Source organism: Amblyraja radiata, chromosome 28, assembly GCF_010909765.2.
Source record: "Amblyraja radiata isolate CabotCenter1 chromosome 28, sAmbRad1.1.pri, whole genome shotgun sequence".
Classification (NCBI taxonomy): domain Eukaryota; kingdom Metazoa; phylum Chordata; class Chondrichthyes; order Rajiformes; family Rajidae; genus Amblyraja; species Amblyraja radiata.
Genome location: NC_045983.1, coordinates 20,793,287 through 20,821,104, shown reverse-complemented (window position 1 = coordinate 20,821,104; position 27,818 = coordinate 20,793,287). Strand labels below are relative to the sequence as shown.

General features: G+C 38.5%; 1 protein-coding gene across 4 annotated transcripts in view; it reads left to right on the top strand.

The window, feature by feature from the left end:
* lig3 (DNA ligase 3) overlaps positions 1–27,818 on the top strand; it is a 52,817-nt gene extending 24,999 nt beyond the window's left edge. For 2 of the 4 annotated variants that reach the window (XM_033046027.1, XM_033046028.1), the window contains exons 8-21: positions 2,408–2,576; positions 3,669–3,824; positions 12,422–12,553; positions 13,214–13,293; positions 15,277–15,364; positions 16,928–17,005; positions 19,061–19,184; positions 20,262–20,404; positions 20,509–20,583; positions 21,251–21,397; positions 22,043–22,220; positions 23,226–23,317; positions 25,093–25,164; positions 26,149–27,818. In XM_033046027.1, the coding sequence (XP_032901918.1) occupies positions 2,408–2,576; positions 3,669–3,824; positions 12,422–12,553; positions 13,214–13,293; positions 15,277–15,364; positions 16,928–17,005; positions 19,061–19,184; positions 20,262–20,404; positions 20,509–20,583; positions 21,251–21,397; positions 22,043–22,220; positions 23,226–23,317; positions 25,093–25,164; positions 26,149–26,382 (1,768 nt within the window). In that variant the 3' untranslated portion in view covers positions 26,383–27,818. The remainder of the gene's footprint in view (positions 1–2,407; positions 2,577–3,668; positions 3,825–12,421; positions 12,554–13,213; positions 13,294–15,276; positions 15,365–16,927; positions 17,006–19,060; positions 19,185–20,261; positions 20,405–20,508; positions 20,584–21,250; positions 21,398–22,042; positions 22,221–23,225; positions 23,318–25,092; positions 25,165–26,148) is intronic. The other 2 variants (XM_033046029.1, XM_033046030.1) reach the window with 2 other exon arrangements.

Genomic DNA, 27,818 nt, shown 5'->3' with positions numbered 1-27,818 from the left:
CTCAGAAAAAAAAGAAACTACACTTGTATAGTGTGTAGTATGTGAAGGTGAAAGCCACACTAACGTGGCCATTAATCTAAAGACTTCCGTTTTTTTAATAAAAAAAAGATGTTGATTATACCAGCTCCTATCTCAAATGCTATATATATTGGGGTGGGGTACTAACTTTATATACTTAGTACTTAGTAATTATTTCTATTATTCATATTACTATTTGCTAATTACTAATATCAATTGTATTTAATACTATAATATGTAATACTATTATCATGGAATAATTAAATATTTTCTAATAATTAATACAGAACTACTACTAAATGCCCATTATTCCACTTCCTTCTAAGTGAGTATTTCATAACCACAGGTCGATGATAAAAGTTCAGTCCTCTCCTTCTCCCTCGGGTTCTTCCTCCGCATCTTCTCTCTCTTCATCTTCTGGCTTCTGCTGTATGCCTCGGGCGAATTTCAATGCTTCAGTATGCTTAACGAAACGATATTCCTTGTCATCATAAGTTACTCTCAGTATTGCTGGGTACATCAAGCCATATCTCAGATTCTTAGTATTCTGTACATTCCTCAGAATACCTTTTGTTTCTTTAAATAGAGCTCTTTTCTTGGCCACTTCTGCAGGGAAGTCTCTAAAAATACTGATGTTGTCTCCCTCGTATTTCAGGTTTCTCTTTTTTATTATTATCTTCATCATTTCTTCGAAGACATGGTCAAAGGCCACTTTTACAATCATTTGTCTGGGCGATGAACCTATCCCAGGGGCCCGTCTTAGAGCCCTATGTGCACGGCTCAACAGGGGTTCATGATCCAAATTCAAAATATCCATTAAAAGTTTTGCAACAAATTTTCGAGGATCTTGACTCCCCTCACGACCTTCGCTCAGACCAACTATACGCAAATTTTTACGGCGTTGGCGTCCCTCCAGATCGATACATTTCTCGTTTGTTTTATGTAATAATTCTAAGAGGCGTTTGTTCTCGGCACGGAGTTTTTCGGTCTCCTTAGTATTCACTTCAGCAATTTTAGTTAGCTCTTTAATTGCTTCGCCTTGTTGGTCTAGCGAAATTATAGTAGGATCTATCTTGTCATCCAGCTTTCTTTCCATCCCAGCAGCTATTTCCTTTACATCCTCAATTTGAGTTTGTAACTCGGCATTAGCCTTTTCCTTCCACTCATCCATCATACTTTTTACCGTCGTTATAACTTGTTTTATTAAGTCTTCTTTATCTTCTTTATTTTTCTCGTGAGACACCAGCATATCCGCTTTTAAACTTTTTATCTCCTCCATATACTCCTTCCTCTGCTTCTTTATCTCCTCCATATACTCCTTCCTCTGCTTCTTTATCTCACCTAGAATGGTAGTCTTAAGTTCCTCCATTTCAGCTTTCCTCTGTGAGATATCTTCTTGAGAAGCAGCAGTTGCACCCGAGCTGAGGCCAGTTTCCCTTCTCGTAGCTTTTTTTCCAGCGGTGGGGGTGGGGGAGCGCTGGGTCATAATTTCTTCTTAAAATCGCGCGCCTGATGACGTCACGCACCTTTTAAACGCTGCCGGAGCCGTTCACAATCGATCTCCTGTGGTAAGTGCGTTTGTTTGACCCTTTTACCCCCGTTTTAAATTCAGTTTTTTTCGGAGCTGTAATGGCGCGATTCCACTCACATCGTGGCGCCAACCGGAAGTGAAATACAGTTCTAACGGCTGAGATATATCTTTTCAGGCTGGATAAAGTGATCTTAAACATGTTCCACTCCACAGATTCCTTGAATGCTGTGGGGAGGTGTGTCTATGTACACATTAATATTCTATTAAATGTAATTTCATTGCATGCAGTCCATTCACATCAGTACTTACATAGAAACATAGAAACATAGAAAGTAGGTGCGAGAGTAGACCACCAGGTCCGTCGAGCCCGCACCGCCATTCGCTCATGGCTGAACACTAAACAGACACACTTACCCACAAACAGTAGACACAAGACACAGAACACAAGACACTACCCTCCCCTTTATACCGCTATCACCCCTCTCCACCCCAAGAACCTCGCGATCTCCTGGGGGAGGCAAAAAACCGGATAAAAACCCAGGTCCAATTCGGGAAAAAAATCCGGGTACTTAAGTAGCGTTTCTGCATTCTTAACCAAGTATACCAACGAATTATAATATTTTTAAAAGTAAGGTTGGAGAAGGCACAACATAACATCAATAATCTGGGTAATGCTCATTTCAAATCTTCGATGCATGTCTCATTTTTGTGTTAACCTCCTGGCCTTTTTTGATCATTCCTCCAGAGGTGTGGAATACTCAAGTTACCAGCTCTGATCTAATTTGATGAAGTACATTAGTCTTGTCCATCTTTTACAATTACTAATTGTGTTGAAAGTCCTATTTTGCTTTATTTTAGGTTGGATGCTCTAGATCCCAATGCTTATGAAGCTTTCAAAGCTTCTCGTAATTTGCAAGATGTGGTTGACCGTGTTCTACAGAACCAACAGGAATCTGAGCGGGTACCAGGAATGAAGAAAATACTCAGTGTTAAGGCCAACCTTTTAACCCCAGTACAACCAATGCTGGTAAGGAATAAAATGCTTATTTCATTCTGTCTGATCCTTTGTGACAGATTGGTTCCCATGTTGCTGGGTGCGAATTGAATAATAGAGATGGGATTAGTCTGTGTCAGAACCAAGGCACTTTATTTAATTTGAAAGTAATTTAGAAAGTTGATTGTAGATTTTATGTGTTTTACTACTGCTTCAGAAAGATCAACAATGTCTTTTGAGAGGTTAGGACACAATTTTATGAACTATAAATACACATTTTTTTCACAGTCAGATTATGAGGAGAAAGATGCATGTTTCCTTTGCAGAACTATCGCCAAGCCTGCAATGTTCCTCTTTTTGCCAATCATTGGGTAAAAGCCCAGGGTGCAAGTGATCAGAAGGTGATCTGTCTTTGTGTCAACTTCAACTTTTTCTACCCAAGCCACTTTCCTCCGCATCCCAAATTTTGCTGACTGAGAATTAATGACACTTCATCTGCTCAGTCCAACAGTGAGCATCTGTGGGCATGTCACAATGATACTGAATACTGCACTTTGCAGCACAAGTCTCCTGATGCTTGTTGGAAGTGAGGTTCTTGCTTTTAGTTTCTCCCTGGGACCAACTCGTAATGTTTCCCAAAATAGGTAAAACTCATTGTGTGAGTTTTGGAATTTAATCCCCAAACTTTCCTCGGAACATGGCATGTGATTAGCTATGTTTATTCTGCTTGCAGTTTTATGTCACTTTTACACGCAACAATGCTTTTCATAGGAAATCTATCAGTGGGAATACGATATAGTATATAGCTAGTATTTCTCAAAGTAGCTTATAAAGCAAAAGTGAATTAATTGTTTTTATTTTGGAAAATTAAGGTCTGCTGTGATGAATTCAGGTGGATTTTTTTTAAACTGCAACTGCAAATGTTTGACAACTTTGCAGTAATTCATCCAAACCCTTGACAAGATTGCATCTGTTTAGTTATGTATGTTATTAACATATCCATGACAGAATATTACTGAAGGTTAGAATGCATGTGACAAAAGTATCAGATGAAAGATATTTTATATTTGTCTATATTGTCTTACTCTACCTGGATATTTAAAAACAAAACTATTCTGACTTCAGGCTGAAGCCTGCAAATCAATTGAATATGCTATGAAGAAGTGTCCAAATGGAATGTATGCAGAGATCAAATATGATGGGGAGAGAGTTCAAGTGCACAAGAATGGAGACACCTTCCAATATTACAGCAGAAGCCTGAAGCCTGTGTTACCACATAAAGTGAGTATCTGTTCCATCTTTCTTGCTTCTCAATTTATCTGTGGGTACTGAAACATTATTTCACTTCGACCTGGTGTAGTGCTAGGGTGGGTGGGAAGTGCTAGTACACTTAATTTTGAATGTTTAAATGTATGATTTTCTACTGTCTCTAAATAGCTTCCTGCTTCTGAAAAGGATGGTTTATTCTGGCTTTTAGTCTTTGGACAATTATACAGTGGCTTGCAAAAGTTTTCATACCCCTTGAACTTTTCCACATTTTGTCACGTTACAACCACAAACGTAAATGTATTTTATTGGGATTTTATGTGATAGACCAACACAAAGTGGAGCATAATTGTGAAGTGGAAGGAAAATGATACATGGTTTTCAAATTTTTTTACAAATAAAAAACTGAAAAGTGGTGTGCAAAAGTATTCAGCCCCCCGAGTCAATAGTTTGTAGAACCACCTTTCGCTGCAATTACAGCTGCAAGTCTTTGGGGTATGTCTCTACCAGCTTTGCACATCTAGAGACTGAAATTTTTGCCCATTCTTCTTTGCAAAATAGCTCAAGCTCAGTCAGATTGGATGGAGAGCGTCTGTGAACAGCAATTTTCAAGTCTTGCCAGAGATTCTCAATTGAATTTAGGTCTGGACTTTGACTGGGCCATTCTAACACATGAATATGCTTTGATCTAAACCATTCCACTGTAGCTCTGGCTGTATGTTTAGGGTCGTTGTTCTGCTGGAAGGTGAACCTCCGCCCCAGTCTCAAGTCTTTTGCAGACTCTTAACAGGTTTTCTTCCAAGATTGCCCTGTATTTGGCTCCATCCATCTTCCCATCAACTCTGACCAGCTTCCCTGTCCCTGCTGAAGAAAAGCATCCCCACAGCATGATGCTGCCACCACCATGTTTCACAGTGGGGATGGTGTGTTCAGGGTGATGTGCAGTGTTAGTTTTCCGCCACACATAGCGTTTTGCATTTAGGCCAAAAACTTCAATTTTGGTCTCATCTGACCAGAGCACCTTCCTCCACATGTTTGCTGTGTCCCCCACATGGCTTGTGGCAAACTACAAACGGGACTTCTTATGGCTTTTTTTCAACAATGGCTTTCTTCTTGCCACTCTTCCATAAAGGCCCGATTTGTGGAGTGCACGACTAATAGTTGTCCTGTGGACAGATTCTCCCACCTGAGCTGTGGATCTTTGCAGCTCCTCCAGAGTTACCATGGGCCTCTTGGCTGCTTCTCTGATCAATGCTCTCCTTGCCCGGCCTTTCAGTTTAGGTGGACGGCCATATCTTGGTAGGTTTGCAGTTGTGCCATACTCTTTCCATTTTCAGATGATGGATTGAACAGTGCTCCGTGAGATGTTCAAAGCTTGGGATATTTTTTTATAACCTAACCCTGCTTTAAACTTCTCCACAACTTTATCCCTGACCTGTCTGGTATGTTCCTTGGGCTTCATGATGCTGTTTGTTCACTAATGTTCTCTTTTTTTTTCTTTTTTTTAAAATTAATTTATTAGAAGTAGACATATTATAAAATGTAGTTACATATTATAGTAAAAAAAAAAATTCATATACATCAGTCATACATTATTAAAATTTTCCATTATCAATTACTTCTGCTTCTAGTGTTTTTATTTTTTATAGAAAGAGGGAAAAAGAGAGGGTAGAAAGTTACAAATAAAAAAGAAAGCAAAAAAAAAAAAACACAACAGAAAAACAAGGGAGGTGGAATGGGTTACCTGTAATACATCAATGGAGATAGGTTCGTAGGTTAAAAAGTATAGCTTTTCATCTATTCCTGAGTTCAGGTTTCAGCTGGGTCCTCGTGCTGTGCCAATCTATCCCTTCAGATAGTTAATGAATGGAGCCCAGGTTTTATGGAAAAGATCTTGTTTGTCCATTAAGACAAGTCTAATTCTTTCTAAGTATAGGGTCTCCGACATTTCCGTAATCCACATTTTAATTGTGGGGGTTGTAGGGCCTTTCCAAAATTTTAATATTAATTTTTTTCCGGTTATTATACTGTAATTGAGGAAGTTTCTTTGGTTTGTTGTGAGTGTTAAGCTTTGTTCTGATATTCCAAGTATTATTAATTTTGTGTCTGGGTCCAGTTTTGTATTAATAACTTCTGAAGTTATTTCAAAAATATCAGTCCAGAAATGTTTAAGTTTTATACAGTTTGCAAACGTATGTGTTAAATTAGCCTCTAAATGTAGACATTTATCACAAATAGGAGAGATTTGTGGGAAGATTCTATTTAGTTTTATTTTAGAGAAGTGTAGTCTATGTAAGACCTTGAATTGTATTAAAGTATGTCTGGCATTTAATGAACATTGATGTATTTGTTGTAAACTTTCGTCCCACATATCTTTCGTGATAGGATGACCTATTTCATTTTCCCATTTGTAGCTATATGGTTCGGTCGGTGGTACCTCGTTATTTAGTAGGGTGTTATAAATATAAGCTATTAGTTTTTCAGTATTAGGATGCTTGTTCAGACATTCATCAAGAATTTCTGATTCCCTATTCCTGTAAACTTGTGTATTAGATTTAACATAATCTCTAATTTGTAGATATCTGAAGAAATTATTTGAGTGCAGTCCATAATTCTGTTGTAACTCTTGAAATGAAAGAAAAGTACCTTTCCCATAAAGATGTCCTATATTTTTGATTCCATCATTTTTCCATTGTGTGAAACCTTTGTCCATAAAGGATGATTTGAATAAAGGATTATTTACAATGGGAAGGCAGAGTGGTATATTATTCAATTTTAAATCTTTTTTTATTTGTTTCCAAATTCGTATTCCACTATGTATTATGGGGTTTTCTTTATAGGTTTTTTTGTGCAGTTTTGTGGGGGCAAATATGATCGGTCCAATTTCAAAAGGTAGACAGTCTTCCTTTTCCATCATTAGCCAATCTGGTTGTTGATCCATTACTTCCAGCCAGAAATTCATGTTTTTAATATGGACTGCCCAAAAATAAAATAAGAAATTTGGCAAAGCCAGACCTCCATTTATCTTTGATTTACATAAATGTTTTTTACTTATTCTATGATTCTTATAATCCCAGACAAAACTTGTAACAATGGAATCGACTTTTTTGAAAAAAGTTTTTGGGATATATATCGGAATTAATTGAAGTAGGTACAGCAGTTGCGGTAAAAAAATCATTTTTATAGCATTAATTCTCCCAAGCATAGAAATGGGGAGTGTTTTCCAGTATTGAATATTCTTATGTAGTTTATTCAGTAAGGGTGGGAAATTTAGTTTAAATAAAGAGGTATATGTCTTAGTTACATAGATTCCTAAGTATTTAAATTTATCTTTAACTATTTTAAAAGGGGATTGTTGTATTGTATGTAAATTGAATTTTGTTATTGGCATGATTTCGCTTTTATTCCAATTGATTCTATATCCTGAAAACTGACCAAATTGAGTTATTAGATTTAATAGGTTTGGAATACTAGTTTCTAATTTTGTAATATATATTAGTATATCATCTGCATATAAGGAGATTTCATTCCTTGTGTCTCTAGTATTGTATCCAAATATTCCTGGATGGTTTCTAACGCTTTCTGCTAGGGGTTCGATTGCAAGAGCAAATAATAGTGGGGATAGTGGGCATCCTTGTCTACAGCCTCCAGAGAGATTAAATTTAGTTGATAACATTTTGTTTGTTAATATTCTAGCTGTTGGATTAGAATATAACAATTTAACCCATGTACAGTACTTCTCTCCTAGTTGAAATTTTTCCATCACCGAAAATAAATATGGCCATTCTACCTGGTCAAATGCTTTTTCAGCATCTAACGAGATAATTGCTAGCTCTGCGTTAGGGATTCTATTGGAGTATATAATATTAAATAATCTTCTCAGATTATAAAATGAATACCGTTTGGGGATAAACCCTGTTTGGTCGGGATGTATTAATTTGCTGATCACTAAGCTCAATCTATTAGATAGAATCTTAGTTAATATTTTCTGATCAGTATTTAAGAGGGCTATAGCTCTGTATGAACCTGGGTCTTCAAGATCCTTGTCCGTTTTTGGTATGTATGATTGTAGATTCATTTAGAGTTTCTGGGAGTTTCTGTTGAGTATAAGCGTATTTGTACATTGTCTGTAGGCGTGGGGAAAGCAAATCATAAATGTTTTTATAAAATTCCGAATTTAAACCATCGGGTCCTGCCGACTTTCCGTTTTTTAAGGACTTTATTGATTCTTCAATGTCTTTTATCGTAATTTCAGCCCCTAGCAATTCTCTCTCTTTCTGATCTAGACCCGCAAACTTACAATTCTGTAAAAATGTTTCCATTCCCGTTGGTTGTTCTGTTATTTTAGATGAATACAATTTTTGGTAGTATTGTAGAAATCTATCATTAATATCTTTAGGCAGTGTTAATGTTTCTCCCTTATCTGTTCTAATTTTGTATATTGTTTTTTCCCCGTCCAATTTGCGAAGTTGACGCGCTAATAGTTTTTGTGGTTTGTCACCAAATTCAAAATTTAATTGTTTTGTATGTTGATAAAGTTTTATAACTTGGTCTGAATAGATCTTGTTTAATTTATATTTCAATACTGCAATTTTATTGTGTTTTATCGTGGATGGTGCTGCTGCATTTTCTGTGTCTAATTGCTTTATTTCCATTTCCAGTTTCTGTTGTTTGGCCCTATTCTCTTTATTAAAAAATGATTGAGAAGAAATTAATGCTCCTCGTACAAATGCTTTAAATGTTTCCCAAAGAAGGGAGGCAGAGATTTCAGGGCTATCGTTAGCCTCAAAAAACATTTAAATCTGTTTTACTAGATATTCATTACATGACTTATCTTTTAAGATTTGGGGATTAAATCTCCATTGTGACTGTGTCTCTGCCATTCCGTTTACTTTGATCATAAATGTTAATGGGGCGTGGTCTGAGATTATGATGTTATGATATTGTGAGTTATAGGTAAATGGGATAAGTTTTGAATCTACTAAAAAATAGTCTATCCTTGAGTAAGTTTTATGTACTGGTGAGTAAAATGAATATTCTCGGCCCGATGGATTTTCAATTCTCCAAACGTCCTTAATATTAGTAGTATTAATGTATGAATTTAAAAATTCACTTGATCGAGATTTTAGTTTTCTTTGAGTTGATGATCTATCCAAACAAGCATCCAAAGTACAATTTAAATCTCCACCGATTATTAAGTTTTGTTGTGTACCTTCCGGGATATTGTTAAGAATTCTCTTAAAAAAACAGAGGGCTATCAAAATTTGGTCCATACACATTGAGGAGAGTCACCTTTTTTAAGTATAACTCCCCTATTATTACAATATATCTGCCTTCAATGTCTTCTATCGTTGATATATGTTTAAAGGGTATACCTTTACGAATTAATATTGCAACACCTCTTGATTTATGTGAGAATGAAGAGTGGTACGCTTTAGCAATCCATTTTGCTTTCAATCTGTGTTGTGCTTCCTTTTTAAGATGGGTCTCCTGGAGAAATATTATATCTGTTTTCAATGATTTTAAATGAGCTAACACTTTGCCTCTCTTGATAGGTTCATTAATTCCCTTAACATTCCAACTACAGAATTTAATTCCCTCACCCCCAATTTTTATATTCATGTCTTGCATCTTGTGATTAAGTGGTAGAGCCGATGATTCAGCACACTCAACCCTACCTTATACTTGAACTTCAGGTAGATGAATTTTAGGTCACGTCTGTTTTCCATCCGAACATATCTCCTTAAATAAAATATGCAATTCCATTCCAAATACAAAATATAATATGATATAAGATAAAAAAGGTGATAGTAAATAGGGTTAGTAAAGTGTGGAAAGTAAAAAAGAAAAGCAACTACAACTACAATTAGTGCAGTTAGTGATAGCCACTCTAATGTGGCTAAGCATCTATGGACTTCCGTAGCTTTTGGTTTATAAAAATACTAGCTCCGTACTTTCCTTGAAAGGAAAGTTTCCAATTCGATGCATACAATTTGTGGGGAGGAAAGAAATATTGATTATATTCCATTAATGGTATAATTAGTAGTCTCAAATTGAAATGTTAGTTTTGTATAATATAAACATTTATCAAAGAATAATCAAAAACGAAAACATCAGAGAGAGAGCCATCAAACATTTCTCATTATAAAATACCTAAATCATACTTTACTTATATTTCATACTTTTAATTAATTCTTAAATCTAAATAATCTTATTATCATTAGTTAGTGTTAGTTAATATTCTTGATTATTAATAGTTGTTAGAGGTTAGTACTAGAATGTTAGTATTATATATCCGTTGCAGGAAATATACCCAATTCTAATGTTCTCTAACAAACCTCTGAGGCCTTCACAGAACAGCTGTATTTATACTGAGATTAGATTACACACAAATGGACTCTATTTACTAATTAAAGGTTCAAAAGGTTCAAAGGTTATTTAATGGTCACATACACCTAGGCGTAGTGAAATGCTTCTTGCCAATGCAGCACATAAAGAAAGAATACAGACATAACATTAATAAGAGATTTAAACATAAAGAACATCCTCCCACAATGGTTCCCATTATGAGGGAAGGCACAATGTCCAGTCCCCAACCCCAGTTCACCCATAGTCGGGCCTATTGAGGCCTCCACAGTTGCCTCCATGGAGACCCGATGTTCCAGGCCGTTCTCGCCGGGTGATGGTGCTCCGGCGTCGGGAGAATCCTCACAGTGGCTTGGGACACCTGGAACGGCCGCTTCCGTACTGGAGGCCGCGGTTTCCGAAGCCAACAGGCCCGCGCCGGATGGAGCTCCACTACTGGCGATCTCATCGAGAGATCCCAGGCTCCCGATGTAAAGTACAGCGCCGCTGCCCGCGGCCGGCCGCTCCACAGTCCCGCAGCTCCGCGATGTTTTTCTCGGCGGTCTTCAGCTCACCGGAGCTCCAGCGCGGCGACCCGGGCAAGGCATCGCCCGCTCCACTCCGCGTGACTTCTGAAGGCAATTGGTTGCACTGGATTTTATTTAGGCGTATATTATTTAGGTTGTAAAGGGGGCTGAATACTTTTGCACGCCACACTTTTCAGTTTTTTATTTGTAAAAAAAATTGAAAACCATGTATCATTTTCCTTCCACTTCACAATTATGCGCCACTTTGTGTTGGTCTATCATATAAAATCCCAATAAAATACATTTACGTTTTTCTGGTTGTAACGTGACAAAATGTGGAAAAGTTCAAGGGGTATGAATACTTTTGCAAGCCACTGTATGTCTACAGTTGAGAAGGAATAGAGGAAAATCATGGCAATTGGCATAGTATTGCTGGGATCTCTTCACGCTGTTCGTACAATTTGCAAGGAGTGTGTAATGCTGTTCTCCAGCTCTTGCATTTGTTGCTGATGGTCAGCATAAAACGTCATTTTCAACATGGAACCCAACAAGATTTGGATCGATAACTTAATCTCACTGAAGTACTTTTTTTGGTGCTGATCAATTTAACGTTAGTCCAAGTACAAATCATTCACTAATTCTTGAATATACTGGACTCGTGCACATCCGTTTGAGCAGAGAAAATCTTCTCCACTAAACTGCAAGCCCGCATCCTGATATTATGGCCACAATTGCTGGATTTTACAACTATGTAAATAACACCTTAGCATTGATCCTGCAGATTTTATTATTTTAGAATCCTACAGATTTTACTAGAACAGCCCTATAATCCCATTTTGCTCAATTCCTTATTGGAATCTGAGAACATTGTAATAAGAGGTAGGAGAGATGAGGATTATTGAACTTGTTCAGAAATTTGCTACGGTCGTGGTTGATTCTGTATCCTTTTGCATCTGATTTTCCCCAAATCCTCTAATTTCTTTTTTGTACATTTTCTTTGAATCTATGACTTTGGTGCCAATGACACTCTGGGGCAGAGAATTTTGAAGAATAATGAAATTTCTCCACATCTTGGGCATTAATGGCTAACCTTAATTCTGAAATTCTACCCCCTTGTTCCACATTCTGCAGCAAAATAAATGACTTTGCATCATCTACTTTCAGTATGAGTTTGCCATTCATTCTAGTGAGTATAGGATTTTCCTCCTTTGTCCTCCCACTACTGCCGTATCATTGGAATCTATCTACTGAATATCCTCCTGTGATATAGAGATTAGAGTGCACATATTCCATGTCTGTTCATGTCAAGTTACAATTCCAGCAAGTTCCCTAGTTTAGCATTCCATATCTATTATAATAAAGGTGAATGAGCAGACAAAGGGTCTGAAGAAGGATCTTGACCAAAAACGTCACCCATTCTTTCTCTCCAGAGAATGCTGCCTGTCCCACTGAGTTACTCCAGTATTTTGTGTCTATCTTCGTAATAAAGACGAATATTCCATTCGCTTTAAAATTGAATGCTGCACCTATATGTTTCATGAATTTCATGAACCAGGAGGCTAAGATTCCCTTTAGCGCCACCTTACTAAGAATATGGGCTCAAGCGGGTCTTGAATCTGTGATCTTTGGACTCCTAGATGAGAGTATCATAAACATCCTGTTGGCATCTCTATCCCACTCCCAGGTAGCCGTGTGGTAAAGGTCATCTAAATACTATAGAATTCTCCTTTTGTATTCTAGGTTGCCCATTTCAAAGATTTCATTCCCAAAGCTTTTGTTGGTGGTGACAGTATGATCTTGGATTCAGAAGTTCTGCTGATTGATACAAACACTGGGAAACCACTCCCATTTGGAACGCTGGGCATTCATAAGGTAATTTGTTTTGAAGCAACCAGGGTTAATTTCTCTCTCCATTGGAATTAGCATTGATTTGTAGGCAGTTGGAATCAAGTGCATCGTTGAATGACAAAAGGGGAATTGAGGAGCATACATAAGAAGAAACGGAGGGTGAAAAGGGGGCATGAGGTGCAGATTAGATGAAGGAGATCCATATTTCATCCATAATTTTATATACTATTGATTTAAAAGTGTGTAGTTATGTTTGGAGCTCTGTTGAGAGAAACTACATAGTTCCTTGGTAATTGGTATTTAGTTCTGAGCCTTACAAACAGTACATTTCCTTGGTTAAATAACTTAAGATGGCTGATCATGTCAGGTTAGCTGTTGTCGTCTTCCGTGGATGTCTCATTCCTCATTTCCATACATTCCTCTCATTTGGGCAGATTAGGCTCAGCTGGGAAGCATCCCATACTCTTGTAGTTCGCTGACAACATCAAGATACTGATCAATTATGCCCATCAGTGTAAGGTAAAAGAAGGCTGCCAACAGTAAAGCCATCACGCACCAATGATTGGAAGTTTCATTACAAGGGATGGGTACAAAATATTATTTTAGACTCGTGAAATTGTCCATTCCAGCGTTGTATGTTTAATTTGTATGGAAAAAAATGGATGTTTTATTTTTCTCTTGCAGAAACTCGCCTTCAAGGATGCGAATGTTTGTCTTTTTGTATTTGACTGCATTTATTTTAATGGAGTCAGTCTCATGAACAGGTCTGTACAACCCCTTTGTTAGTTTTGCTGAAAACAGATTGTTTTTGATCATTATTACAACTGTTTGTTGGAGGTTGCTGTGGGGGAAATTCATGCTGTTCTGCTCTTATAGAATGGCTGCTTCAAAAGTACAATGGAGTATAAATTGCTTTGAGAGGAACTATAAGGAATATAACAATCATTATAAAATCGCGAGATGTTTTGTTTGAAATTCCCTGTGATCCTGGCATCATATTGAGGCAACAGTGTTTAATGTGTAATTGAGTTGCTGCCCCCTGAGGCATCAAACAATGCAGCATAGAAGCTGTCCCTTGAGGCATAGAAAAGCACCACACAGAAGGATATAATTTGCTCCACTGCTATGGATGAGAAATATTTGCCTTCTGTGCCTTAAGACTCTGATTCTGTGACTATTAACTGAATTGTTCTTTAAAAGAGCTGAATCAGTCTTACAAATTACTCGGTGTGTCAAGCAGCATCTGCAAACCCTTGTTATTGTTTTCAATCAATGAGCATTCACTGAGTCTATCAGTCTTGCCCTTGTGTCTTTTTGTTTCCATGCCACATCAATTATTCCCCTGAATGTATCCAGTTCCTTCATGTACGCAATTATTGAGTTTGTTTCCACAGTCCTGTCGGCAGGGCGTTTCAAATCCTAACCACTCATTCTGTGAAAATGTGCTCTCCTATTGCCTCTGGCTCTTGCCAGTCATGTGAAAGGTGTTCTCTAGTTATTAACCATTCCAGTCGCAGAAAGCGGTCCCTTTATTTACTTTAGTAAAATGATTGGTCCAGTAAGCTCCTAATGCCTGATCTGTCATTTAATGTCTTGGCCAAACTTTCAAGAGTTCAAGAGACATTTATTATCACATGCACCAATTGGTCCAGTGAGATTTGAATTACCATACAGCCATACGAATAAAAACACAATACACGATAGAATTTAACATGAACATCCCCACACAGCAAATCAACGTTTCCCACTGTGAGGGATGGCAATAAAGTTCAGTCCTCTTCCTCTTTGTTCACCCGTGGCCGGGACCTTTGAGCTCTCCGCTGCGGGCGGCCCGATGTTTCAGGCCCTCTTGCCGGGATGATCGGAGGTCCGGCGTCGGAACGGAGAACACTCAACGGTTTGGAGTTTCCGAATCAGCCACTTCCTACCGGGGACCGCGGCTCCCGAAGTCCATAGGCATAGGCCAAGCTGGGCGGAGATTCAACGCTGGTGATCCCCGGCAAAAGATCCCAGAACTCCGCGATGTTAAAGTCAGCGCCGCCCGCAGCTGAAAGCTCCGCAAACCACAACTCCACGGTGTTAAACAGCAGTCCTAACACTCCAGAGCTCCGGTCATCCCCGATAAGGCATCGTCCCGCTCTGCGATGGAATCCAGTGCTGCGCCGCTGCTGAAGCTCTGGCCAGTCTATGGCAGGAAAGGCCGCGCCAATCCAGTTGGTAGAGGCGAAGATGCGACTCGGCGAAAAGACGCATCCTCGACCAGGAAGTGACTGAGAAAACGGTTTCCCCCTTCCCCCACCCCCCACATAAAAAAGACTGAGATACCTCCAAAAACATTCTTTTGACACAACTAAAAATAACGATAAGAGTGAAATGACAGACAAACTGCTGGCGAAGCTGCCGCGCGCGGTGCCACCCGATGACTTATTTTTACCTTGCCATCATGCCTTTTCAGCACTAATTCCATATTCTTTGATTTTGTTAATATCCATAGAAGTATTTAAAGATGTGTTTGTACTTTTATTAAAGTATTTATCCTAGGGTTGCCACTGATTCGTGAGAGACTTGAGTGCTCTTCGTTGAACCTTTTTCCTTAATTGGTTTCCTTTTGTCAATTTTTATTGGTTGGGATACCCGGTAACTTCTAGCAGCTCACTATAATTCTAGCCTTTTACAAAACTATGAGCTGTACTGGCCCAATGGCCATCCTTATCTTTAATTATGTTTATGGTTTGTATTGTTTGCAGGCCAATAAGTGAACGAAAGCAATTTCTATGTGATAACATGGTTGAAATTCCAAACAGGATCATGTTTTCGGAGATGAAGCATGTAACAGTAAGCAGTTCTTTTCATTTTTAAGCAGTATGTTTTGCATGTAGTTATTACTAAAATTATTTAACATCCTTTGATTTTGATTCGGTATTGAATTGGTATTCTGTTTGAAAAGTAATTGCTAATTCATCAGAATATCTGCGAGGGAGAAACATAGTAGGTTTGTACAGGTAGGAAAATAAACTCGGCCACATGTTTATCTAAGCAGGATGTACGAGTTATTATAGTGCTGCCAATTCACACTGCCACAGGCATCTTGAAACCGAGTTTGTCTTGCCCCTTAATTGTTCAATCTTTTACAGTGTTTAACATGAGGTGCTATGAATATAGAGATTGCCCGGTACAGGTATTGTTTGAGAATGTAAAATCCTTAAGTTATGGAATACTACACTTGTAAACCATTTTGTCCATGTTTCAGATCTCAAATCAAAAGTTTTAGCTATATGCTAATAAATAATAACCATTTGTGGTTTAGTGTTCAATCCTGTGAAGTTTTCTTCTGTATTGTCATGTGATAGGAGCAGAATTAGGCCATTTGGCTCATCAAGTCTATTCCACCATTCAATCATGGCTGATCTATTTCTCCCTCCTAACCCTATTCTCCTGCCTTCTCCCCATAACCCCTGACACCCATACTAATCAAGAATCTGTCTATCTCTGCCTTAAAAATATCCATTGACTTGGCCTCTTCAGTGTTCTGTGGCACAGAATTCCACAGATTCACCACATTCTGACTAAAGAAATTCCTCCTTATCTCCTCAAGACTTGAAAAAAATGTAAATTGTTGATTCCTTCCATTGGAGACTGCTGATTGCCATTTGATTTTGTTCTTTCCATTAGTCCCTTCCAATATAAATGAGTGGTAGCATGTTTCTAAAAGCTACATCACTCCTAGGAAACTGGTATGTTTAAATTGGATTATTTTGAATGAAAAATAATAACCAAAAAAAATCTATATATGTTACATATATAATGAATGCAAAGTAGCTAAATCCTGAAGGTTAATTTTAATCAAACTTCTGTTAGCTATCCCATTGGTTATATATGAACTTTCACTTTATTGAATGAATCTCATTACATGTCTGATGATATACATAGTTTATCTTAATAGATATTTTTAATTCTATAGGTCTGCAGCATCACAGTTCTAGAGATTAGGGCTTCGTGTTAAATAATTGACATACAATTTTGGGTACATTTTTCCACAACATAATTGTTGTGTTGTGCAATCAATTCCCTCCATGTAGTGTAACCTGTTTAACTCTTTAGGAAATTTTAAATCAAGCAAATTTGCTATCAGAAGCAGTATTGAAAAATATAATTCCAAGATTTATCTGAGTTTGTGATTGAAAATCTAGAAAACGGAAAATGCCAGAAATACTTGGCAGGTCAATATCTTTGGAAAATAAAACCGAGTGAAGGATACTGGTTAGTGTCCTTCCACCACAGATGTTCCCTGACAAGAGTATCTGGAGAAAAAAAACATGTTTTCACTGTTTTATCTTATTTTGTAAATGAGTAGGACTTTTACTGACTAAGTTTATCTTTTAATCTGTTTTTTGTCAGAGGGCCTCCGATCTGGGAGAAATGATCAATAGAGTTATCAAAGAGGGATTAGAAGGACTAGTACTGAAAGACCTTAAGGTGAGATTTTCTTTCTCTGAAAACTGTTCTCTTGTATAATGTTGGAACTGAGTGTACTTTGCATGGAGGTGTTTATCTGCAGATAGTGACATCTATTCTGCATTGTTAATTGAATGAGAGTATTATTTATTTTCAGATTGTTTTACTAGAGAGGCTGTCATTTATACTTGTTTCCAGGTGCACATCTCTCCTGTTTATCCCATTTGAGTTTCAGGTCAGTTGCAGACTTTAAACATGCTCTGTATGTCCAGGCTACGAATGTACAGCAAACCAATTTACCTCACCCAATACATTGATAAACAGAGAAATTATATATACAGCAAGCCCTTCGTTTTAATGGACCCGATTTGTTACTAACACCTATGAGAGAGAAGCGAACTTATGAATTCTCTGGGGTGGAACCCTCTCCAAGACAGACGTGAAGCTCACCGTTTGACCTGTTTTTACAAAATGTTAAATGGTCAGCTCGACATAGATTACAAGACCTACACCAAACCCAAACCAATTAGGAGCAGACTAGGGCATTCGATCCAATTTGTGATCCCAGCTACAAAGACAGATGTGTACAGCAATTCGTTCTTCCCACGCACAATTAAAGCATGGAATAATCTCCACCCTACTATAGTTACCCAACCAGATGCAACTAAATTTAAAGTAGCTCTTTCTTCCCAATAACCCTTTCTGGCTTAAGTCCTCCCTCCACCACCTCCAGTTTAAATTCCATTTGGAATATTTTGGAGGACCAAGAACCAAGACCCCTTTATAACGTGTTTTGGTTATAGCGGACGGACCTGCCAACGCCATTCCCAACTCATACCTCCTCCCCTCCACGTACAGCCCCTAGCTTCCAACGCCACCTCTGGCTCGCACGGTGCACCTTCTCCACCCACCGAATGGTCTGTTTGAGGCTGTTGTTGAGGCTCACGTTGTAGGACCTGGGGACAGGGCTTTCTTCAGGCCGCTGCCACTGACAGGGCACATTCGGTCATCGAGGGCCTCCCTCCCCTCCCACCTGCTACTGCTTAATCCAGTCGGTCTGTCATTTTATCCGCTCTACCCGCCCCACTTACTTAGTTATAGCGGACAATTGGCAATAACGGACACCATTTCCTCACCCCTATGGTATGTTAGAACAAAGGTTTAATGTATGTATTAATGGAAAAATTACACTGCAGTTGAGAAAAATCTCTCCATGCAAGGAGTAGTGGTGCCTGTGGAACTTGCCGCCTGAAAGGATGGAGACAGAATCCTACGTAACATTTAAAAGATATTTGGATTGATGTGTGAAGAGTCCCAGGTTATCGGCAGAGCTAGATAGTAGGAGTAATGCAGATGGCTCTATTTTGGCAAGCATGGGCGTAAAGGAACAGAAGGCCGCTTTCTAGGCCCTCAACTTCTATTATACAAAGGTGAGAATGGTAGGTATTTGGAGACCGAGTAATTTTAGGATATGGGAATTAGATTGGACAAGGCACAGGTCTTAATGAATGGTGGAATGTCAGATTGGAGAGTCAGATTTGTTCAACTTCCCCACCCACCCTGTCCCCATCAGTAGTAAGGCTGGGGTCTGCTGCTGATTTTCTACACAGGTTTAGTAGTCATATCAATGAGTAGGCTTAAAGGGCCGTATTTCCCTCTGCTGTTTGCAATGCGCCTTCCTGATATTTCTACTTTGAGCACTGGTCATGATGACATTAAGAACTTTTCCCCCTTTCTTTTGCAATCATTTGCCTAATGTATATTCACAATCATTATCTGATGTGTATTTAACAGAGAAAAGGAAGAGTCTGAGAAATGGCCAGGGGATAGAGTTCTATTATAAAATGAAATTGTAATTTAAATGTTCAGTAATGAAATTCTGTGAATGAATTGATCCCTGCTATTTTAGTGGAAGCGCAGCTGCTGGCATGATAGCTGTAGTGCCTCTAATGTACTAAACATGTTTCACTGGAGAGGTTTTTAACTAAAAGTTAAAAATTGTTACCTGTTTTGAAATGTTAACACTTGTAGCTATCCGATATAAGGGCTATTGAGCCTCTTTTTTCATATGTTTAGAGTCTCTATGAACCAGGCAAACGGCACTGGCTAAAAGTAAAAAAAGACTATCTCAATGAAGGTGCGATGGCTGATTCTGCAGACCTTGTTGTGCTGGGAGCATTCTATGGACAAGGGAATAAAGGTAATAGCTTTATTGCGTGAAATAAGATATTTCGACATGCATAAAAACTTTTTTTAATTGTAATGTTATTCTGAGATGTTAAACAGTTGTGTGTGTCTGCTTTATTATTTTTGTAACCAAATAATTTTAGACAAACTGATGGTGCCATCAGACCAGGTCCATCCAAAATGGGTGTTTTCCTTCAGTTTTCTAATTCTAACAAGCCCTCAACAACAAAACTCTTGATCTAGATTGGAGGGCAGTCCCATTGATTATTTTGCATTCTTGGGCTTGAGGGTACAATTCTGGTGGTAGACCCAGCGACATCACTAACATTCAACATTCACTAACATTACTCAACATTCAAAAACTCTTGCATCCAGTATGGTATCGAGAAACAATAACTGTATTTATCACAAGGTTAATTAACAAGCCTGTGAATTTGGAATGGAAGAATGAATTTTGGCAGCACCACAAGGTCTGGGTATAAATTTGCAACCCTGAGACTTTGAGCAAAAAATAGTGTGTTTGGTTTAGCCGGTGATAATGACTTTGCCAAGCAAATTGTAGCACTTGAGTTAAGTTTACCAAATAATAGCTTGGTTGTTTTTGTCTTGGTTCTGGCCAAGTGGAAAGATATCAAAATTTGGTAGGCACTTTAAAGCTTATTTTAGGTAATAGATACATTCTTGCCATTATCCTCTCCAATCTCTTGCCAATTGTGATTCCACCTGTAAAATAACAAACTGCAGATACTGGAAATCTGAAATAATGCCAGAAAGAAATAAGACCGAATCACTACATAATGAGACCTTGCGGCTCCTTTTTCTGGCTTATCAACGTTTGTAATGCCTTCACAAAGCTCTATTTCTTCAGCATTGCCCTTATAAAAGTATCTTGCCAGCATTCTGGAGATGCAGAGTGACATTGTATCCTATTGCAGGCAAATGGTGAAAATCAGTATTGTAAATATTTCATTGTCATAGTCAATCGATACTGAGGTAGGATTTCAGCCTCTGTTTTCTTAATTTATGATATTGCTTAGGTATGTGGGTGGATGAAGATCTATGGAGTTTATGGCTTCCTTGGATTTTTCAGGTGGGATGATGTCTATCTTCTTGATGGGCTGCTTTAATCCCAACACTTCACGGTGGTGCACAGTGACCAAGTGTGGAGGTGGCCACGATGATGCAACTCTGGCCCGATTACAGAATGAACTCGACATGGTGAAAATAAGCAAGGTAATGTGACATTTCCATTGCTCGCACTGTTTTAGAAAGATTTAAGCATTAAATAAAATGATTCGTTCTTGCTATAACTTTAAATCAATATTCTGTTGCTGCAGGATCCAAGCAAGGTGCCAAGTTGGCTAAATGTCACCAAGAACTACATTCCTGACCTCATTGTTCGAGACCCAAAGGTCAGTTTCCAAGCTACCAAGAAAATATGTTTCTGCATACAAATCTACTCAATCCAATTAATTGGCTGTAACGAGATTTTCCTTAATTTGCCAGCATTGGATGAGGCATCTCTGTTTCTTTCATTCACTCGGCAAATTTCCCTCTGAGGAATTGCTATCACAACGTTCAAAAATCATTTGGTCAGGTACATGAATAGGATAGGTGTAGAGCAGTGGTTCCCAACCTTTTTTTGGCCATGCCCCACCTAATCACCTCTAAAATCCTGATGCCCCCCCCTTGTATTTTAACACGAGCAGACAAAGAAATAATTCTCAGAAAATGGAATTTACTCAAAATAACATCTGAAACATAAACTACATATGTTTACCTGATGCCCCCCTTAAAAATCAAATTGCCCCCCTGTGGGGCGTTGGGAACCACTGGTTTAGAGGGATATGGGCCAAACACAAGCAGATGGGACTAGTGTAGATGGGGCATGTTGGTTGGCGTGGGGAAGATGGGACAAAGGGCCTGTTTCCACGTTGTAGGATTCCATAACTGACACTATGAATTTCTTGCCCTCCAGGCAGATTCGTAAGAATTCCATGACATTCTGGTTTGTATCCCTCTGGTGTGTGAGTGTGTTTACTTTCTGTTTTTTTCTCTTTCTCTTACTTTGTTTCTCAGAAAGCACCAGTTTGGGAAATCACTGGAGCAGAATTCTCAAAATCGGAGGCCCATTCTGCAGATGGGATATCAATCCGATTCCCACGATGCACCCGAATCCGTGACGATAAAGACTGGGAAACAGCAACAAACCTTCCTCAACTCAAGGTACATAACCTTTCAGGTGGACCAGTATAGCGTGTTTTATTACGGAGTCTCAGACTGATGTGAAGACTAATCATCCAAGGCATGTGTTTGTGTGCAAGGTCCGAGCAAGTTTTGGACCAGAGTGCTGGACTACGATGAGTACGAGTGGACTTGAGAAAGGGACTGTGGCTTTTTCAAATCATTTGCCATTTCTTTGCATGCAAGATGGTGCGGGCAGGACAGTGGGGTTTGCTGTGGGTTGGTGACAGGGTGTGGATTACTCTTTACATATGGATGAAAGGTTGGCTTGTACATTTAGGTTGGAAATTCTCTAGTGATGGCAGGCTATGTTCTGTGCTCAGCAATGGGAATCTCAGACCGACTACCTACCTGTGTATTCTGCTATCCTATGTAAAAGCAGCATTAGATGCAGTTGGCTGCAGTTTAATGGAGATGCAAGTGACTGCAAATTTCAGAATCTGGAACAAAAAGAAACTGCTGGAGGAACCATAGCAGTATCTCTGAAGGCAAAGGGATGGTTGACAGTTCAGCACTTTGCTTTTGGCTCTATTTTAATTCCTGTTAACGCTATCTTCTGCATTTTATTTTAACGACTAATGTTCTTCATTAATCATAATCCATTGATTAAATTTTCATATCTTTCAGGACTTGTACAGAGCTTCTAAAATGAATGAAAGTGCTGATATAGTGGTAGTTCCTGAGAAAGATGATGATGAATGGCCCTCGGGTGGTCCTGGTGCCTCTGATATGACATCGAAACTGACCCCACATGGTTCAAACACTTCCTCCAAATTGCCTGCAAAGAAAAGTAAGAGCGAAGGAGGTGAGGAAATATTCAATTTTAAATGTGTGGTACTTGAAGAGTAGCTTAAATCATTTCTGGCTCTGGAACAGTGGTTTGGATTGAGTAGATTTGTGTGCAGAAATATATTTTCTTGCAGTGTCGTGCTGCATAGAAACAGGCTCTTCATCCCAACAGGTCTATGCTGACCAAGCACCTGTTTCTCCAACCCAACACTAATTTAGTTTTATTTTTCCCACATTCCTATCAACCTCCCCCAGATTCTAGTACACTAGAGACACCTACATTCGCTAATTAATCTTCTAACCATTGTACCTTGACATGTGGAAGGAAACTGGAGCCCCTAGAGGACACCCATGTCATAGGGAGAATGTGTAAGTTCCACACAGATTTGCCTTTTGTGAAATTAGCTTGGTTCCTTTTTAGCTAATTCGGCATGTAGCCCTCCCTCTGATTTACTCTGGCCAATCTTGGAGATTCAAGCAGATATTTGAAGTATGTTTTTTTTTTAATATATAAAAGAATGCACATTTACATAATGTTTCAGGCCTGTTAATATCATGTGATGCTTCACACTTATTGTCATGGCAGTCAGTTTAAATTTACAGGATTTCACAAACACTAATGGAATTAATAGGTTCATGGGTTTTCATTGTTTTGGTAGAGGAATAATATTGGCAGAACACCTGGACAAACTCGCCTGTTCCTCAACAAACATTACCCTCTGGATCTTTTTAGTTTGCCTGGGGTTTCTACCAGTATACCACTTGTCCTTCCTTTATCTCCCTTGGTACCACCAAAGACATAAATGTTAGACGCACACCGTCATTTTATTACTGAGATTAAGGAAATAAAGCTCTTTCCTTGACATGAAAATAATGATTATGCCACCCAGTATGCAATGGAAGCAAGTAGTAAATGGTTCTGATTTACAACCAGTTTTGAAAAACTGGTATTTACTTGAATATTTGTGCAGACTTCTAACTTTGTTTCAGCAAGAATACTAATATGCCTAAACTGTTGTAGGAAACAGAACTTCTCAAAAATCACCACCTGAAAGTTCAACGGGAAAGACATTGAAGAGAAAATTGCCGGCAATGGAGCGGAACGGAAAGAAGGTGATGCCCATTTTACTGCCTCAAATGTTGACATCATTTGGTGGTTTGTTTTCCCCCCCCCCCCTCCAGATTAACATTGGTGCTTTGTCGGGCTAATGGGCATTGCCTGTGATCCCACATTTTGAAGACCCAATTTTCAAACTATTTGTTAAGACTGCTACAAATACTCACCAGGTCAGTTACTATCTGTGAAGGGAAAAATAAATGCTGTTTTTGCTCAATATACTGTTCAATTCTGATGAAAGTCATTAACCCAAATGGGTTGACTCTGTACCTGTCATGAAAGATGGTGCCTGGCACCCTGAATATGTTCTGTTTATATTGCTGATCATTGACTTCTGTAGTACTGTTTGAGAAATTGGTGTACTTTCCTTTGGAGCAACAAATGGCAGAAGTTGTTTGGGCTGCTTTTTGCCAATTTGAAATGAGTGACTTTTTTTTAACATTCCCCCCCCGGCCCACTTCTCAAAGAACTTTCCAATGCAACAGCAGAAAACACAGCAACTGTCCCATTACCTCTTGGTCTCTGGCTGGTGGAAAAGTAAAAGGACAGTTCCTGCGGTTGTATGAGAAAGTTCTCTAGTTGTTTTTTTTTTTTTAAAGTCTGCCCTTATGGTTTAGTGACGTTAGTTATTGTGTCATACAGCGTGGAAACGGGCCTTTCGGTCCAACGTTCCCACTCCGACCAAAATACTCCATCAACACTAGTCCAACCTGTCTGCGTTTGGCCCATATCTCTCTCAAAACAAATCTTATCCATGTACCTGTCTAAGTGTTGCAATAGTATCTCCAGCAACTTGTCCCATACGCCCCTCAACCTTTGTGTGTAAAAAAACCCCATTATTCCTCAGGTTCCTATTAAATCTTTTCCCCCTCGCCTTAAACCTATGTCCTCAGGTTCTCAATTTCCCCCACTCTGGGCAAAAGACCCAATCTATTCCTGACATGATTTTGATGAGAATCACCCTCCTGTGCTCCGAAGAATAAAGTCCTAGCCTGCTCAGGCCCTCGAGTCCTGGCAACATTTTCGTAAACCTCTGCACCCTTTCCAGCTTGGCAATATCTTTCCTATAACATGGTGACCAAATCTCCAGTTATCCAGTGAGTAACTGAGTTTTGTGTTCTAGTGATGATAAGCAGTTTGCTCCCTGGACTACAGTTTGGCGTGTCTCTTGGTGACTTGTGTGCGGAGAGGGACAGGGTCCCATTCCTAGCCATAACTATAGGTGGGAAATTTGGATGAGATGAAAGTGTGGCTTGGCGAGAATACCAAACACCATTTAGCCAAAAAGAATTGAAGGATTGGTTTAAACGATGTTATTACAAGCAAGATAGACCACTTAAAGAGTTTGCTTAATGATGAGACCCTGATAAAGCAAATGGCACATGGATATGAATTAATTAGACAGTAAAATCTTCCGGCAGATATATTGGCAACTTTGGCAATTTTAAGTGAGGCATTCACTACAGTGGCATCAATAACATAATTAAAAGAGAAAACCTGAGTTAACCTTTCTTATATTATTAAAAGCCTCTCTAGCTTATGCAAAAATGTACAACCTCTCAAGTTCTTAACAAGATAAAGAGCTCTTTATGTTGGACATGGATGCAAGGCATCCATGATTTACTCTTGTTGAAATCTTGCCAAACTATTAATAAACCATATCATGTAAAATAAATGTCAAAATGCACTGCACCTGTCTGCGTTTACCCAAAATGTAAATGGAAGTGATCCTTGTGTCTGTTTTAACTTGGCTTTTTTTTTCTTTAAACAGATCAAATCTGCTGTAAATGAAAAGAGTAATGGCTCTTTGCTTTCCAGTCCATCTCTGCCATCTCCTAATCAGGTACTTTATTGCTGTTATTATTATTTTGCAAAACGATTTGCAGCATTCATCAGATTCCTTCGGCTTTAATTCAGCAAACCTTACACAGTGATTTCAAGTGTGTTTCTCATCACTTTCCGTTGGAACAAAATTAGTTGATTTTCTGTTTGGTTCTTCGAGCAGGAAGACAGGAAAATCCAAGACTGACCCTTCCGGAGAGAAAAACATCTTAATGCAAAAGGTTGCAGAAGCATAGAGCATGCTCCGCAGAATTATATCTTTGCTTAATATTTCAAATTTTTTTGCTGGACCATGGGTCAGGAGGAAGCAGAAATGGCATTAAAATTAAAATTGATATGATGGACTAAATGACGGAGACAAATAGGCTAATTCTCTTTCTTTGATCCTATAGATACCAATATCTTTGAAAGATTTGGGTATCTGTATTTAAATAGCGTTCAAAAGAATAATTCCTGAGACCCGAGCTGGGATGGTGAACATCCACAGTGAACATCAGTAATAGTATTATCAATGATAATAGAACATTAATAATTTGCAGCACCTCTAATAAAACAAATATGAAAATGAAATTTCCACCTTGAATGTGGATACTCACTTCACAATGAATGATGTGTTTAGTTTCAAATGGAATTTCATATGGCTTTATATTTCATAATAAAGAAAACAAGAAGGCAATGTTCCACAGTCAAATATCTGCCAAAAGATATCAACTTTTGGCACGAAGAACTAGGACCGACAAATCTACTGGTATCAATGATGCTGCTGCTGCCTCTGATCCTAATCATTGTCTGTTAATAAATGGTACTGATAAGACAACGCAAATGTCAGTTAGCTTAAATACTTTAACTATCTGTAATAATAGTTTAAATTTTATGATGCCTATTTGTAGCCAAGACAGAAATTTTCGCACCTTAAAAAAAACCCCACCTTAAAAGGGATATCTGCTGCAACACTTTTTAAAATAAATATTTTTATTTTTCTCAGACCTTGCTGGACATATTTACAGGAGTAAAACTTTATTTGCCTGCATCTGTGCAAGACTTCGACAGAATTCGGCGGTATTTCATCGCATATGATGGTGACCTGATTAAAGAGTATGATGTAGCCACAGCAACACATCTGATTGGTGAAGTAGAGGATAACACATGTGCCAAACGTGTCTCTGTGAATTGGATATGGGCGTGCATCAAGAAAAGGCGGCTGGTTCCACCATTCTGAAAGGATGCATTCTTCACAACGAAGCAAAAGGATAAAACTCTTAAATCTGAGATGAACTGAGATAACTGAGAGATTTGGGATTTGTAATCTTCTATATCGTGGGGATGAATGAGATTGCAGACTGAAATTCTGTCCTTGGTGTCATGTAAATACGATTCTAGACTTTTGTAGTAAGAAGACGTATGGAAAGAGGTGCTGCAAGTGTGTTTTTAATGCTCATGTTTCCAACATACATAACAGTTTCTGCACTGTGGTGCTATATCTGATTTTCTTTGAGGCCATGGAAATGTGCATTCCAATCCACAGACCTAATAGGAAGCTAAGTTGCAGACCCCCTTGTGAAAAGACAACTTCTTGAATAACTATGATTGGTGTTCAACCTGGAGTCACGATGACTTTCTTCAAATAATAAAATTATTCAATTTGTTTTTAATGCGATTGAAATTTATAGTTCATCGGTTTAAAAATGAAATTCGCAGATGCTCGAAATCGGAAACAAAAACAAAATGTTGAAAAATCTGGTAGTATCTACGGAAAAAGAAATGTTATGGATCTGTGACCCTTTGTAGATCTGCAGTATTGACTACTTCTCCTGATCTGTTTTTTTTCCAGAATGTTTATAATTTTATTTCAACCCCGGCATAATTCTTGCAGACATGTTTCCCTCGAACCTGACCTCTTGATTCCTAAGTTTTTGTAGCATTTTGGTACAGGATGTTTGGTGCAAAATTTGCAGAGGACAAAGGTTTCAGGTGAAAAAAAGGTACATTTCCCCCTTCCCCTGATGACATGCCCTATAACTGCATTATTGGTATGTTACTGAGACATACAGATAAAATAATGTGTCTGCGTTGAATTGCCTGTTCTCAGCTAAATATTGGTGGGGTGGTTATGTTGTGGCAAAATCATGAGACCATGGCCCTCTGCAGCCATTCTCTCATTATCCCCTGTGAATGTTACACACATGTTCTTGTGGTGATCTTCTAGCATCCATGATGAATTGGCATCAAGGTGCCTCGGGTATGGCCATTTGGACAAAGCTCTTATGAGAGTGCTGCGCTACCTGTCAAAGAGGAAGGCTTGCATAACATTTCTCCACTTCCTCTTTAGCTTTTTAAATTCTTTGTAGAGACTGCTATATGTTTAAAAATAAAAGCACATTTATGTAAAGTGAATAGGTGAGGGTTTGGGATGCTGCTGATGTTTCCATAATAAAGTTGCATTACCCATCAGTGATTTGCTCAAATCTCTGCAAACAATTTGGATTTTCTTTTCCCTAACCTAATCTTTGGGCTTTATATTTTCTCCTCCCCAGCCTCTTCTCAGCTCACAGCTTGGCAAGTTATCGAAAGTTGTGGAAAGAGAATTCATGGAAATCTCTCATTTAGCTTTGATTTCTGTTTAAAGAGTTTATAAAATGGCAATGTTTCATGTGA